The sequence below is a fragment of the Thalassophryne amazonica genome, chromosome 5 (genome assembly GCF_902500255.1).
Source record: "Thalassophryne amazonica chromosome 5, fThaAma1.1, whole genome shotgun sequence".
NCBI lineage: Eukaryota > Metazoa > Chordata > Actinopteri > Batrachoidiformes > Batrachoididae > Thalassophryne > Thalassophryne amazonica.
In genome coordinates this window covers 64,791,578-64,806,777 of record NC_047107.1, presented here as the reverse complement: position 1 = coordinate 64,806,777, position 15,200 = coordinate 64,791,578, and the positions used below count along the sequence as shown (strand labels likewise).

The following is a 15,200-nucleotide window of genomic DNA, read 5'->3' as shown; positions in this document are numbered from 1 at the left end:
ATGAAACTCCTTCCTGGTTAATTTAAGCATCCAATTATGGCTAATTTGTGCACTCGCGATTGTATTTCTAGTGCTGAAATGACAATTTCATTTTAATTGTGTGCACACACTGCATTCATATGATTCATGGCACAGCCCAGAATGCTTGCACATAGATCTGCCAGGGGGATTTCCCAAGGTTTCCACGGTTACTAGGCTTATATAATATTATATATTGACCAAGGCCAGCAGGACCCACCCGCACAGCCCAAGGCAACCAGAAGAAGCCTCCAGAGGAACAAGAGGTGGCCTCCCAGGAAGCCTTGAACCAGAACCAGCCACACAGACCAGCCCCAGTCACTGACCAAGACCAGCAGGACCTGCCCACACAGCCAGTCCCAGCCCAAGTCAGCCAAAAGAAGCCCTCCCAACCACAAAGGAAAAAGAGTTTCCTGTATCCTCCATCCAGGGGACGCACCTCTAAGCTGTTGGGCCTTAGCATGAAGTCTCTACCCTTAACTACTACTACTACTACTACTACTACTACTACAAAAGTGCTTAATGGCCTATGTCACTCCCTGTATGTCAAAGTATATGTGTGCCTCAAGTCTGCAGCACAAAAGTGTCTCTCCCCTCAACTACCACTACTACTACTACTACTACTACTACTACTACTACTACTACTACTAAAGTCCTCAGTGGTTTTTGTCACTCCCTGTATGCCAAAGTATATTTGTGCCAAGGATGGCTCAATTCTGCAGCACAAAAGTGACTGTCCCTTTAACTACTACTACTACTACTACTACTACTAAAGTCCTTGTGGTTTTTGTCACTCCCTGTATGCCAAAGTATATTTGTGCCAAGGATGGCTCAATTCTGCAGCACAAAAGTGACTGTCCCTTTAACTACTACTACTACTGCTACTACTACTACTACTACTACAGTGCTTAATGGCCTGACCCCCTCCCCGTATATCAGAGTATATGTGTGCCAAGTTTGGCTCAGTTCTGCAGCACAAAAGTGTCACTCCCCTTAACTGCTCCTACTAAAGTGCTTAGTGGCCTATGTCACTCACTGTATGTCATAGTACATGTGTGCAAAGTTTGACTCAAGTCGCAGGTGCTGTTTGAACAGGAGAGGGACACACACACGCACACATACAGTTGTGTCTTAGTATATAAATTGCAGCACCGGGTTTTGCTTGGCAGGTCATGCATCTGTGATGACATGCTGTTTTCTTAACCTCTTGGAAGAAATTTAAGATGCTCTAAAATGTAATTCACAAATTTGTTTCATGGTCTGTGCATTTCACACTCTCTTTTTATTTTGCAGAACTGACCATATGTTGGTGCATCTTTGTGGTTGCCTGCAAGTCCTGGAATGAAAACTTATAAAATTTTTGAGTCTTACACTTCAAATTGAAGGAACTGATTGTGTGAAAGCAAACTTTCCACTAAGTGGATGCCTTTTGAAATTTACCTTGTTTAGACATTTGCTGAGCTACTGGTACCTTAATGACACAAAACTAATGGCTGATGTCTAATCTTGATTAATTGATCATATTATCAAAATACAGATCTGTAATCAATAATTTGGCTGCTCCCGTTCTCTTAACATTGGCCACTTGGCCCTAAATGTCACCTCACTGACAGTTTTAGTGGATAGTAGTCGAGCAAACAACAGAAGGGAAGTACACTGGGGAAGAGAATGGCTTTGGAGATTCATATAGTGGTGCAAAACACCCTGAGCTGGCTGAAATCTTCCTGGCACATCCACGTGCCATTTGCCTGGCTGGAAGCTTGTGTGCAGTGGATACAGGAAGAGGCGCAAGGAACAGGTCTTCTGGCACAGCAGCAGATTAACCAACAGGTGGGAAAACTAATGGATCTGTGCTCTTCTCGTAGACATACAGCCAAACCTGAACTACTTCATCACCTGAAAGGAGCACACATTTTGTGTTTCTCTATTTATTTGTGAATTAATGGAAGTGGGGTGAAGTAATATAATAAACAAAGCATGATTTGCATTAGTGAGGTTGTTTAGGACTCAGTCATTTCAAATTTGTGTTCAAGTTTGGTTTTCACTTGTTGAAGTGAAGGTTCTATCGAACAATTTTGGTCTGAGTGTCAAGCACACATATAAAAAATGGCCTCTAGGGGGGTGCCACAAAATATTAAAACTGCTATAACTTTTGATTGGATGATCCTATTTTAACATATGAGGTACGTATGGATTCAGAATTAAAAGGAGAAACTGATATGTCAAGTATTTGGTGACCAGATTACAATTAAGTACACTTTTAGCCCAATATATTAAATGGATACAAGCACAATAGTACTTTTTTAAGAATAAATTCTGAAAATGTTCTCACAGTTGCTATAAAACATGCTTTATAGAGTTAGTGTAAATAAAGGCTGTGTAATGAATCAACTGGATTTGAGATTTGTGTTCAGAATTTTTGAAAATGAGGCGGTAGTTGCACCTGATCTTTATGACTTCATTGTTGGTGGAGCACTGATACATTCACTGCCTGGCACAAGTGTCCAAGGGAGGACCTTGGATTCTTACTCAGACACGGTCTTCTGCCCAAGCGTTGAACATGACTTGAAAAGATCAACACGAGTAGACATCGTCTGGGACCAGTATCATGCATTGAGGATCAAAAGAGGAACCAGAGAAAAACAAGGCACAGGCACATGACAACGCATCTCTGGTACTGCCAAAGTCCCAAGAGATTGGTAGGTGTTTCTAGCAAATGAGGATAATAAGACGGAACTGTTTTCCTTCCTGTCAACTGCGTTGGTAACAAATGGACAGTTCCCAGATGACAAAGATGTCCACATAACAGCAGATGATTGTGTCCACCATGTTGGAAATAATTCTCCAATGGATCAATGCAACCATGAGGAAGCTGACACTCGTGTCCTAGTGCACATTCTCCATGCCCTCCGAACAGCATCTGTTGGAATGGTCTACACTGGAGACACAGATGTTGTCATAATCCTACTGAGTAATTTCCATCATATCAAGGCTTTAAATGCGACTGCAGAAATCTGGGTCTGCTTCAAAACTGGAAAGACATCAAGAATGATCTCCCTGAACACTCTCACCACAAAATTGGGCACAGAAACATGCAAAGACATGGCTCTCTTCCATGCATTCACTGGATCAGACACATCTTTCAAGTTCAAGGGTAAGCGATCCTGCTGCAAATTGATCCACAAGGTCTCATACCTGACAGAGGAGTTTGCTGCTATCGCTGAGACTCCATTCTAAACCTCTCCAAGGCTGAAAGAAGTTGCCATAAACTTTGACTGTAGGCTTTACTCCAGTGAATCATATGAGGAAAATTATGCTGATCATCTTCGAATGAAGCTATTCTCACAGAAGACGAGGGATGTTGAAAGAATCCCCCCATCAATGGATGCTTTGGATCAACATCTCAAAAGGAGTGTCTTCCAAGCAAGCATCTAGACGACAGCCCACATGTATGTACAAGCTGTATGGATTTGAGTATTGTACTATATTATCACAAACAAAATCATACATTCATTTAGTCAGGTCAGTGATGCCTGTCAACAATCAATCAATCAATCAATCAATTTTTTTATATAGCGCCAAATCACAACAAACAGTTGCCCCAAGGCGCTTTATACGAGTATTGTAAGGCAAGGCCATACAATAATTATGTAAAACCCCAACGGTCAAAACGACCCCCTGTGAGCAAGCACTTGGCTACAGTGGGAAGGAAAAACTCCCTTTTAACAGGAAGAAACCTCCAGCAGAACCAGGCTCAGGGAGGGGCAGTCTTCTGCTGGGACTGGTTGGGGCTGAGGGAGAGATCCAGGAAAAAGACATGCTGTGGAGGGGAGCAGAGATCGATCACTAATGATTAAATGCAGAGTGGTGCATACAGAGCAAAAAGAGAAAGAAACAGTGCATCATGGGGAACCCCCCAGCAGTCTACGTCTATAGCAGCATAACTAAGGGATGGTTCAGGGTCACCTGATCTAGCCCTAACTATAAGCTTTAGCAAAAAGGAAAGTTTTAAGCCTAATCTTAAAAGTAGAGAGGGTGTCTGTCTCCCTGATCTGAATTGGGAGCTGGTTCCACAGGAGAGGAGCCTGAAAGCTGAAGGCTCTGCCTCCCATTCTACTCTTACAAACCCTAGGAACTACAAGTAAGCCTGCAGTCTGAGAGCGAAGCGCTCTATTGGGGTGATATGGTACTACGAGGTCCCTAAGATAAGATGGGACCTGATTATTCAAAACCTTATAAGTAAGAAGAAGAATTTTAAATTCTATTCTAGAATTAACACGGAGCCAATGAAGAGAGGCCAATATGGGTGAGATATGCTCTCTCCTTCTAGTCCCCGTCAGTACTCTAGCTGCAGCATTTTGAATTAACTGAAGGCTTTTTAGGGAACTTTTAGGACAACCTGATAATAATGAATTACAATAGTCCAGCCTAGAGGAAATAAATGCATGAATTAGTTTTTCAGCATCACTCTGAGACAAGACCTTTCTGATTTTAGAGATATTGCGTAAATTCAAAAAAGCAGTCCTACATATTTGTTTAATATGCGCTTTGGATGACATATCCTGATCAAAAATGACTCCAAGATTTCTCACAGTATTACTAGAGGTCAGGGTAATGCCATCCAGAGTAAGGATCTGGTTAGACACCATGTTTCTAAGATTTGTGGGGCCAAGTACAATAACTTCAGTTTTATCTGAGTTTAAAAGCAGGAAATTAGAGGTCATCCATGTCTTTATGTCTGTAAGACAATCCTGCAGTTTAGCTAATTGGTGTGTGTCCTCTGGCTTCATGGATAGATAAAGCTGGGTATCATCTGCGTAACAATGAAAATTTAAGCAATACCGTCTAATAATACTACCTAAGGGAAGCATGTATAAAGTGAATAAAATTGGTCCTAGCACAGAACCTTGTGGAACTCCATAATTAACTTTAGTCTGCGAAGAAGATTCCCCATTTACATGAACAAATTGTAATCTATTAGACAAATATGATTCAAACCACCGCAGCGCAGTGCCTTTAATACATACCTATGGCATGCTCTAATCTCTGTAATAAAATTTTATGGTCAACAGTATCAAAAGCAGCACTGAGGTCTAACAGAACAAGCACAGAGATGAGTCCACTGTCTGAGGCCATAAGAAGATCATTTGTAACCTTCACTAATGCTGTTTCTGTACTATGATGAATTCTAAAACCTGACTGAAACTCTTCAAATAGACCATTCCTCTGCAGATGATCAGTTAGCTGTTTTACAACTACCCTTTCAAGAATTTTTGAGAGAAAAGGAAGGTTGGAGATTGGCCTATAATTAGCTAAGATAGCTGGGTCAATCCCACTGACCATGGGTGGAAAGAAGAGGATGGCAAACTTCTGCCCATTTGGACTACGCTACCACTTGCTAAGGATGTATTCCAACTAGATGTAAAGTGCGCTTGTACAAGTACTTGTACAAGTCGACCTGCAAGTTCTCACTGCAAGTAATGACACTCGGCAGTAATGACACTCGGTTACGCCAATCGGAGGTCACTAAAATTAACATTAAATCGGTGTGTAACTTTGCAAAAACAATGTCGGACTCTGTTGTTTTCTCTGGGCCCCTCCCCAATCAGACCGGGAGTGACATGTTTAGCCGCATGTTCTCCTTGAATTGCTGGCTGTCTGAGTGGTGTCCAAAAAATGAGGTGGGCTTCATTGATAATTGGCAAAGCTTCTGGGGAAATCCTGGTCTTGTTAGGAGAGACGGCATCCATCCCACTTTAGATGGAGCAGCTCTCATTTCTAGAAATCTGGCCAATTTTCTTGGATCCTCCAAACTGTGACTGTCCAGCGTTGGGACCAGGAGGCAGAGCTGTGGTCTTATACACCTCTCTGCAGACGGTGCCTGCTCCCAGACCACCAATAACCAGCAAAAATCTATTTAAGCATAAAAATTCAAAAAGAAAAAATAATATAGCACCTTCAATTGCACCACAGACTAAAACAGTTAAATGTGGTCTATTAAACATTAGGTCTCTCTCTTCTAAGTCCCTGTTGGTAAATGATATAATAATTGATCAACGTATTGATTTATTCTGCCTAACAGAAACCTGGTTACAGCAGGATGAATATGTTAGTTTAAATGAGTCAACACCCCCGAGTCACACTAACTGTCAGAATGCTCGTAGCACGGGCCGTGGCGGAGGATTAGCAGCAATCTTCCATTCCAGCTTATTAATTAATCAAAAACCTAGACAGAGCTTTAATTAATTTGAAAGCTTGTCTCTTAGTCTTGTCCATCCAAATTGGAAGTCCCAAAAACCAGTTTTATTTGTTATTATCTATCGTCCACCTGGTCGTAACTGTGAGTTTCTCTGTGAATTTTCAGACCTTTTGTCTGACTTAGTGCTTAGCTCAGATAAGATAATTATAGTGGGCGATTTTAATATCCACACAGATGCTGAGAATGACAGCCTCAACACTGCATTTAATCTATTATTAGACTCTATTGGCTTTGGTCAAAAAGTAAATGAGTCCACCCACCACTTTAATCATATCTTAGATCTTGTTCTGACTTATGGTATGGAAATAGAAGACTTAACAGTATTCCCTGAAAACTCCCTTCTGTCTGATCATTTTTTAATAACATTTACATTTACCCTGATGGACTACCCTGCAGTGGGGAATAAGTTTCATTACACTAGAAGTCTTTCAGAAAGCGCTGTAACTAGGTTTAAGGATATGATTCCTTCGTTATGTTCTCTAATGTCATATACCAACACAGAGCAGAGTAGCTACCTAAACTCTGTAAGGGAGTTAGAGTATCTCGTCAATAGTTTTACATCCTCTTTGAAGACAACTTTGGATGCTGTAGCTCCTCTGAAAAAGAGAGCTTTAAATCAGAAGTGTCTGACTCCGTGGTATAACTCACAAACTCGTAGCTTAAAGCAGATAACCCGTAAGTTGGAGAGGAAATGGCGTCTCACTAATTTAGAAGATCTTCACTTAGCCTGGAAAAAGAGTTTGTTGCTCTATAAAAAAGCCCTCCGTAAAGCTGGGACATCTTTCTACTCATCACTAATTGAAGAAAATAAGAATAACCTCAGGTTTCTTTTCAGCACTGTAGCTAAGCTGACAAAGAGTCAGAGCTCTATTGAGCTGAGTATTCCATTAACTTTAACTAGTAATGACTTCATGACTTTCTTTGCTAACAAAATTTTGACTATTAGAGAAAAAATTACTCATAACCATCCCAAAGATGTATCGTTATCTTTGGCTGCTTTCAGTGATGCCGGTATTTGGTTAGACTCTTTCTCTCCGGTTGTTCTGTCTGAGTTATTTTCATTGGTTGCTTCGTCCAAACCATCGGCATGTTTATTGGACCCCATTCCTGCCAGGCTGCTCAAGGAAGTCCTACCATTATTTAATGCTTCAATCTTAAATATGATCAATCTATCTTTGTTAATTGGTTATGTACCACAGGCCTTTAAGGTGGCAGTAATTAAACCATTACTTAAAAAGCCATCACTTGACCCAGCTATCTTAGCTAATTATAGGCCAATTTCCAACCTTCCTTTTCTCTCAAAGATTCTTGAGAGGGTAGTTGTAAAACAGCTAACTGATCACCTGCAGAGGAATGGTCTATTTGAAGAGTTTCAGTCAGGTTTTAGAATTCCTCATAGTACAGAAACAGCCATTAGTGAAGGTTACAAATGATCTTCTTATGGCTTCGGACAGTGGACTTATCTCTGTGCTTGTTCTGTTGGACCTCAGTGCTGCTTTTGATACTGTTGACCATAAAATTTTATTACAGAGATTAGAGCATGTCATAGGTATTAAAGGCACTGCGCTGCGGTGGTTTGAATCATATTTGTCTAATAGATTACAGTTTGTTCATGTAAATGGGGAATCTTCTTCACAGACTAAAGTTAATTATGGAGTTCCACAAGGTTCTGTGCTAGGACCAATTTTATTCACTTTATACATGCTTCCCTTAGGCAGTATTATTAGACGGTATTGCTTAAATTTTCATTGTTACGCAGATGATACCCAGCTTTATCTATCCATGAAGCCAGAGGATACACACCAATTAGCTAAACTGCAGGATTGTCTTACAGACATAAAGACATGGATGACCTCTAATTTCCTGCTTTTAAACTCAGATAAAACTGAAGTTATTGTACTTGGCCCCACAAATCTTAGAAGCATGGTGTCTAACCAGATCGTTACTCTGCATGGCATTTCCCTGATCTCTAGTAATACTGTGAGAAATCTTGGAGTCATTTTTGATCAGGATATGTCATTCAAAGCGCATATTAAACAAATATGTAGGACTGCCTTTTTGCATTTACGCAATATCTCTAAAATCAGAAAGGTCTTGTCTCAGAGTGATGCTGAAAAACTAATTCATGCATTTATTTCCTCTAGGCTGGACTATTGTAATTCATTATTATCAGGTTGTCCTAAAAGTTCCCTAAAAAGCCTTCAGTTGGTTCAGAATGCTGCAGCTAGAGTACTGACGGGGACTAGCAGGAGAGAGCATATCTCACCCGTGTTGGCCTCTCTTCATTGGCTTCCTGTTAATTCTAGAATAGAATTTAAAATTCTTCTTCTTACTTATAAGGTTTTGAATAATCAGGTCCCATCTTATCTTAGGGACCTCGTAGTACCATATTACCCCATTAGAGCGCTTCGCTCTCAGACTGCGGGCTTACTTGTAGTTCCTAGGGTTTGTAAGAGTAGAATGGGAGGCAGAGCCTTCAGCTTTCAGGCTCCTCTCCTGTGGAACCAGCTCCCAATTCAGATCAGGGAGACAGATACCCTCTCTACTTTTAAGATTAGGCTTAAAACTTTCCTTTTCGCTAAGGCTTATAGTTAGGGCTGGATCGGGTGACCCTGGACCATCCCTTGGTTATGCTGCTTTTAGACGTAGATTGTGGGGGGGTTCCCATGATGCACTGTTTCTTTCTCTTTTTGCTCCGTATGCGTCACTCTGCATTTAATCATTAGTGATCGATCTCTGCCCCCCTTCACGGCATGTCTTTTTCCTGGTTTTTTCCCTCAGCCCCAACCAGTCTCAGCAGAAGACTGCCCCTCCCTGAGCCTGGTTCTGCTGGAGGTTTCTTCCTGTTAAAAGGGAGTTTTTCCTTCCCACTGTGGCCAAGTGCTTGCTCATAGGGGGTCGTTTTGACCGTTGGGGTTTTTTATAATTATTGTATGGCCTTGCCTTACAATATGGAGCGCCTTGGGGCAACTGTTTGTTGTGATTTGGCGCTATATAAGAAAAAAGTTGATTGAAGTTGATTGATTGAAGTACATGAAGGCAAAGTTAAAGTGCACACGTCTGTGCAAGTACACATTTTAGAAACAGCTAGACCAAAGCAATTTCTAAGACTGATGTGGAATAAACCAAGGAAGTAAACCATAGTTAATATTGTAGTAAGTGAGTGAAGATCTCAAAATACATGTTAGCTCTTTGGTCCTATGCTTGTTATTTTGAATGCTGGACAAACTATTGTTTCTCTTGTTATCATTATGGATTTACTTTCTTCCTGATAAAGTTTTTTTTTTTTTTTTGAAAATTTATTGTGCATGGAATGTTTGATGGATGGATTTATTGATTGGCTTGAAATAGTTTGGTATTTCTGATCCTTAATCCACACATACAAAAATTATGGCTGTTACCATATTTTGCGGCATCCCCTAGGGCATAGAGGCCATTTTTTTAATCTGAGTGTCAAGCATTAAATTACAGTTTATTCATTACACAGTCTTGACTGCATAAAATAGCAGTAAAAAGTAACATTTCATAGCAACTGTGAGGACGTTTTCAGACTTTATCTTCAAACTGGCTTCCAGTTGCTACAAGATCGGATTTTAAAGTACTGTTATTAGTTTATAAAATTGTTCATGGACTTGCACCTCCCTATCTGGCTGACCTGGTAAGCCCCTATGTACCAGCTCGGGCCCTGCGTTGTCAGGGTGCAGGACTTCTATGTGTTCCCAGGGTGAATAAAAAGTCTGCCGGTCACAGAGCTTTCTCCTACGGTGCCCGAGCTCTGTGGAACGATCTCCCGGCACACATTCGGCAGTCGAATACTGTGGAGACTTTTAAGTCACTTTTAAAGACTCATTTGTTTTCCCTGTTTTATCATTAGTGTTATGATGTGTTTTTAATTCAGTTTTTTTTTATGTTGTGTGAAGCGCCTTGAGACGATTTCATCGTGAATTGGTGCTATATAAATTAATACATTTGAAATTTAAAAAAAGTATAATTTTGCTTGTATCCATTTAATATATTGGGCTTAAAGTTTATTTATTTATTTATTGGTCAGCAAATACTTGATATACCAGTTTCTCCTTTTAATTATGAATCGATACATACCTCATATGTTAAAATAGGATAATCCAGTCAAATGTTACAGCAGTTTTCATATTTTGCGGCGCCCCCTAGAGGCCATTTTTTATGTGTGTGTTTGACACTCGGACCAAAATTGTTCTGTAGACCCTTAACATCATCTTTGAAGTGAAAACCAAACTTTAATACCAATTTAAAATGACTGAGACAAATAACCGATGCACAAAACCCCAAATGATAGAGCAGTGTGTCCATTAACCAGTAATAAGTGAATCAGTCCCTAGCTGCTGCTGTCCATGTGTCCAAGAATACAGTCTGTGGACAATGATGCAATTTTTTTCTCTACACCACTGCCTTTCACCCAGTGGCTGTTGGGTTAGGCTCCATATCTCCCCCTTAACCCTTAATTGAATGGGTATAGAAAATGAATGAAGAAATGCAAACAGTATGGTACTGTATGGGGGAGGCTGTTCTCAAAAGCTGAATGACAATTTAAGTAGACTGGTGAGGGAAGCCGCCCATAACAACTCTGAAGAGTTCTAAACTTCTGTAGGTGTGATTAGAGAAACTGCACAGAAAAAGATGTGAAATTTCAGCGACAGTTTGCCAGAAGGGATATGGGAGACCCAGATTCTAGATATCTTGACTGAAACAACAACTTCTGTGTACCTTATATACTCGTATTTTTCTGTATGAGCTGATGTGGGTCCCACTTAAAATAAAAGTAGGTAAGTCAGTGTAGCAGTGGTTGATGGGAGGACAACAGAGAAAGCACAAGCTGTTGAATCGTGAGGCAGATAAACCACACTGTTTAATTTCTGTCAGATGAAAACAGGAAGAACAAGCTACAGTTGGTAATAATCGCTAAAAGTGGGCGATTTTGGAGGGAAGGAACACCACCTGATTGAAATATCATTGTTTATGTTATCTCCAGCACAAAGTGGAGCATTGTTTTTGTGTAAATGACACAAATTCATCCTGCCTGGTGCCATCTGTACCAGCTGGTGAAGGTGTCATATAGACTGTACGCTCCTACACTGATGCATTGTTTGTCCACGACAGTTGACATGATCAATGAAATAAGAGTGGTGTTTAGACAGTGCAAAATGGGTTGTTTAAATCTAAAGGTGCACAAAATGTGCAGAAATGATATGGCAGAACTGAGTGAATTCAATAATGTCTCGAAAATTATTCTGATTCATGTAATTGCAAAGTGGGGTCTGACTCCGCACTAACAATACTGCTTGTGTGCTTCAGTGTCACTGCATGATGAATTTAAATTGGTAGGTGTTGGACCAGTGGCTGTTGACAGACCTGAGGGATTTGGACTACCCTGTTCTTCCTGGTGGTCTTGTTCAGGCCCAGAAGACGGAACTAAATGGCACCTTCTGTCTTCAGGTAGAAAATCATATCACGATTTATGTCATTTCCACTTTATTGTACCATAAATTGTTCACCACAAGCATTGCTTTTCTTTCTTTGAGATATTTATTGTTCCATCAGGTAAAATATTTTTTCAGCACAAAAAAGATTAACAGCACCAAAGTTTGTACACTATGTACATTAATTCATTGGTAGTGGAGTAAACGAAGTTGATTGGCAGCCAGAGAATGAGCAAGTGCCTGCACCGGTGTTGCAGACTGAAACCCCCCCCCCTACAAAATTGGTCACCGTGCCTTCACTGCGCATGCGTCATTTTGGAGTGTCAGCAGCAATTCACCAATTAATGCCTTGTTTCTGCTTACAACTGACTCCAGAATGATTTCATCATGTCATCTGATGGTTAATAATCACATTATTCCATTTGATTGGTCTGCGTGTAGAGAGTTGGACTCAGAGAGTCAGTCTCAGATGAGCTGCTGTCGCACTCTGATCGGTCTCCCTTCTTTTATTATGAAATCATGCTGAATTTATGTGGAAGTGATTGTTGTACAAAAGCTTCAGATATCTGTCGCTGAGATAGATGATGACTGGAGTGCAGTTTGAAGCAGAAACAAGGAGACAATCTGAACTGCTGCTGACGCTCTGAAATTATGCATGGGCAGTGAATGCAGGGGGACCAATTTTTAGTGGGCCCTTCAGTCTGCGACACCGGCATCAGAGGGAGGTGTAGAATTAAACATAGTCAAATTGTGTAAAATCTGTCTGATGCTGGACTGAATCTCAAACGTCTGCTGTGGAGAAGCGACAGAGAAGTGAAGGGGTACTGAATGTGAATTATGGATATTACATGTTAGAATAGCAGTTATCATATGTGTCGTTGTAGTATTTCCAGTGCTTAATATGAATATAATTTCAAATGTTTCACTATAATATGAAGTAAACAAGAATTAACATGCAGGAATTTAAATAAAAGGCAATGTAGTCATAGATTCCACTCTGTTTTAGGTTGACTCTTTACTGGACGTCAGTCAGCCGGCCTACAGTCAGCTGCAGAAATGGAGGGGAACAGATTGCACCAATGAAGAGGTGTCTGCTGTTACGCAAATCACCCAGAAACCCTGGGAAGCCAAACCATCACGAATGTTACTACTGCAGGTCAGAGTTAATTATTATTTTTTATGTTTATTAGGTTTGAGTTCAGGGCAGCATGGTGACTTAGTGGTTAGCACTGTTGCCTCACAGCAACAAGGTCATGGGATCGATTCCCACCTGTGGCCTTTCTGTGTGGAGTTTGCATGCTCTCTCCGTGTTTGTGTGGGTTCCCTTCAGGTTCTCTAGTTTCCTCCCACATCCAATGACATGCAGGTTAGGCAAATTGGACACTTAAATTGTCCGTAGGTGTGCATGCAGATGTGAATGTGTTTGTTTGTCTGTATGTGGCCCTGTGACAGACGGTCTAGTGTGTACCAGCCTCACGCCCTATGAATGCTGGGATAGGCTCCAGCCCCCTGTCATCCTTATTTGGAGCGGTTGAAGATAAGTGAGTGAGTGTCAGGTTTGAGTTCACATGACTAACCATGTCATGCTGTTGTAACAGAGAATTTAATGTATCTAACATTAATCAAACATAATCCAACGTCAGAATATGTGAGGTAAGTTACCTCTCAATTAATACCCTGTTCTTTATTAAAAAGCAACAAACAGTGGAAAATTATTCTTGAAATTGATACTTTATGAAAATCCTGTCAATATGTAATTCTGAATCGCATGCGGATTGTTTTAAAAGTGGTGCAGACTTGTCAAGAAAGTATAATGAATTTGGGCTCTCAGAAACATTTCCTATTTCTACAATAAACAACTTAATGGAACATGTTTGCTAGTAAATTATTGGACTAAAGATTTTCCCAGAGAGAGGTCTTCATTGTCAACAACAGCTGCTTTGTCATGATTTAACAAAGGCTGTTGTCATTATCTCCACCAAGGACATTATGTTTTTAACCTGTGAGTGCGTTTGGCAGTTGGGTTGTGAGCAGGATTGCTGAGTAACTAATCAGTCTGTCTTAATAAGTTTTGGTCTAAAGGTAGGGTCTGGCTTAGAATAGAAATCCTGTGGCATATCTAGAAATGACAACAGAGGCAGGACATTTTAAAAAGGACTTTTACTTGGAAAGCTTGAAAATAAATTACTATATTTTCTCAAATGTGGACAGTTAATGTGGTTTAGTCTGGACTGGAATACTGGATTATTACATTGTGTGACGGGTCTGAGCTCAGCGATGGCATCAGGAAATTACAAAAATGAAAGATTTTGCATTGCTAGCTGAGTCATTTTTGGCCATGGCAGACATGGTGGCCTTTTTATGGTCCTGAGTAACATGATGATCCAATCTTGAAAATTTTTTTTTTCTCATGCTACTTTTGGTGTCCTTGGATGGTTTAGTGTTTTTAGTGTTTACTTTTACACAAACACACATAAACAATTAGTTGCACAGCTGGTGCATGGGGTAAAAAAGGTGTGCAAACCAAGTACAACACATTTATAATTATAAACAAGTACTCACAAAGGGTCACACTGATCACTACTTGTGATATTGCAATAACACTGTAATCATGTGCTTTACACATAGTTAGGTTCCATTTTCAGAAAAGTATACTGCCCAAGGCATTTTCTGTTAAAAGCAGACAACAGAGGGATTCTTATGTATTTTGACCTGCTGAATTAAAAAAAATGCTGTTGCCAAGTTGTCTTTACTCCTTCACCCCCTAATTTGCATAAAACAACATGGCTGCCCGTTTTTATCAAATTTTCCACAGGTTTGTTTGTATTGACTCTATAGAATAAAATGAAACTTCAATTTCCATATATTTTGACCTGCTGAATTAAAAAAAAATTGATGTTTGCAAGCTGTATCTGTACTCTTTTTTTTTTTTTTTTTTTTCCCTTAATTTGCGTAAAACAACATGGCCACCCAGTGTATTAAGTTTTTATTAATTCAAAACATTCCAGTTAGCAAGCTGTATCGCTACTCATTCACACTTAATTTGCATAGAACAACATGGCCACCTGTTTTTATTATATTTTGCACGTTTGCTTGTGCAAAATAAGGCACAGCAGTAAGGCGAGTAGTGCAGGCTGCAGTTCCACTTCCTGCTGACTGGAAAGGGTTTCTGTCAGTACCCGAGAACAAGGCAGACCTGTGTAGCTTGTTGACAACAGCTTTGGTTGAGGCCCACAGGTTGCTGCTGGTGGTTGTCAGGATGAAACAACTCTGCTGTCAAACAACAATACTATGAATCTTGAACCACTGAAAGCTCACCGTGAAGATTCTGATACACGGTTTCTGCTTTTTTGTGTGAACATCAATATCAGGGTCATTGTTGTGCCTGCCAGAGACACAGATATCCAACTCCTGCTAATGGCACACTATGAGCACAAGGTGCTTCTTGCAAACCTTGGACAGGAACC

The 15,200-nt window shown here is 40.3% G+C and overlaps 1 protein-coding gene across 1 annotated transcript in view; it reads left to right on the top strand.

The window, feature by feature from the left end:
* Positions 1-15,200, top strand: part of rmi1 (RMI1, RecQ mediated genome instability 1, homolog (S. cerevisiae)) — a 47,315-nt gene that overhangs the window by 3,371 nt on the left and 28,744 nt on the right. The window contains exons 2-4 of the mRNA XM_034170445.1: positions 1,312-1,848; positions 11,639-11,749; positions 12,740-12,889. Coding sequence (XP_034026336.1) covers positions 1,687-1,848; positions 11,639-11,749; positions 12,740-12,889 — 423 coding nt within the window. The 5' untranslated portion in view covers positions 1,312-1,686. The remainder of the gene's footprint in view (positions 1-1,311; positions 1,849-11,638; positions 11,750-12,739; positions 12,890-15,200) is intronic.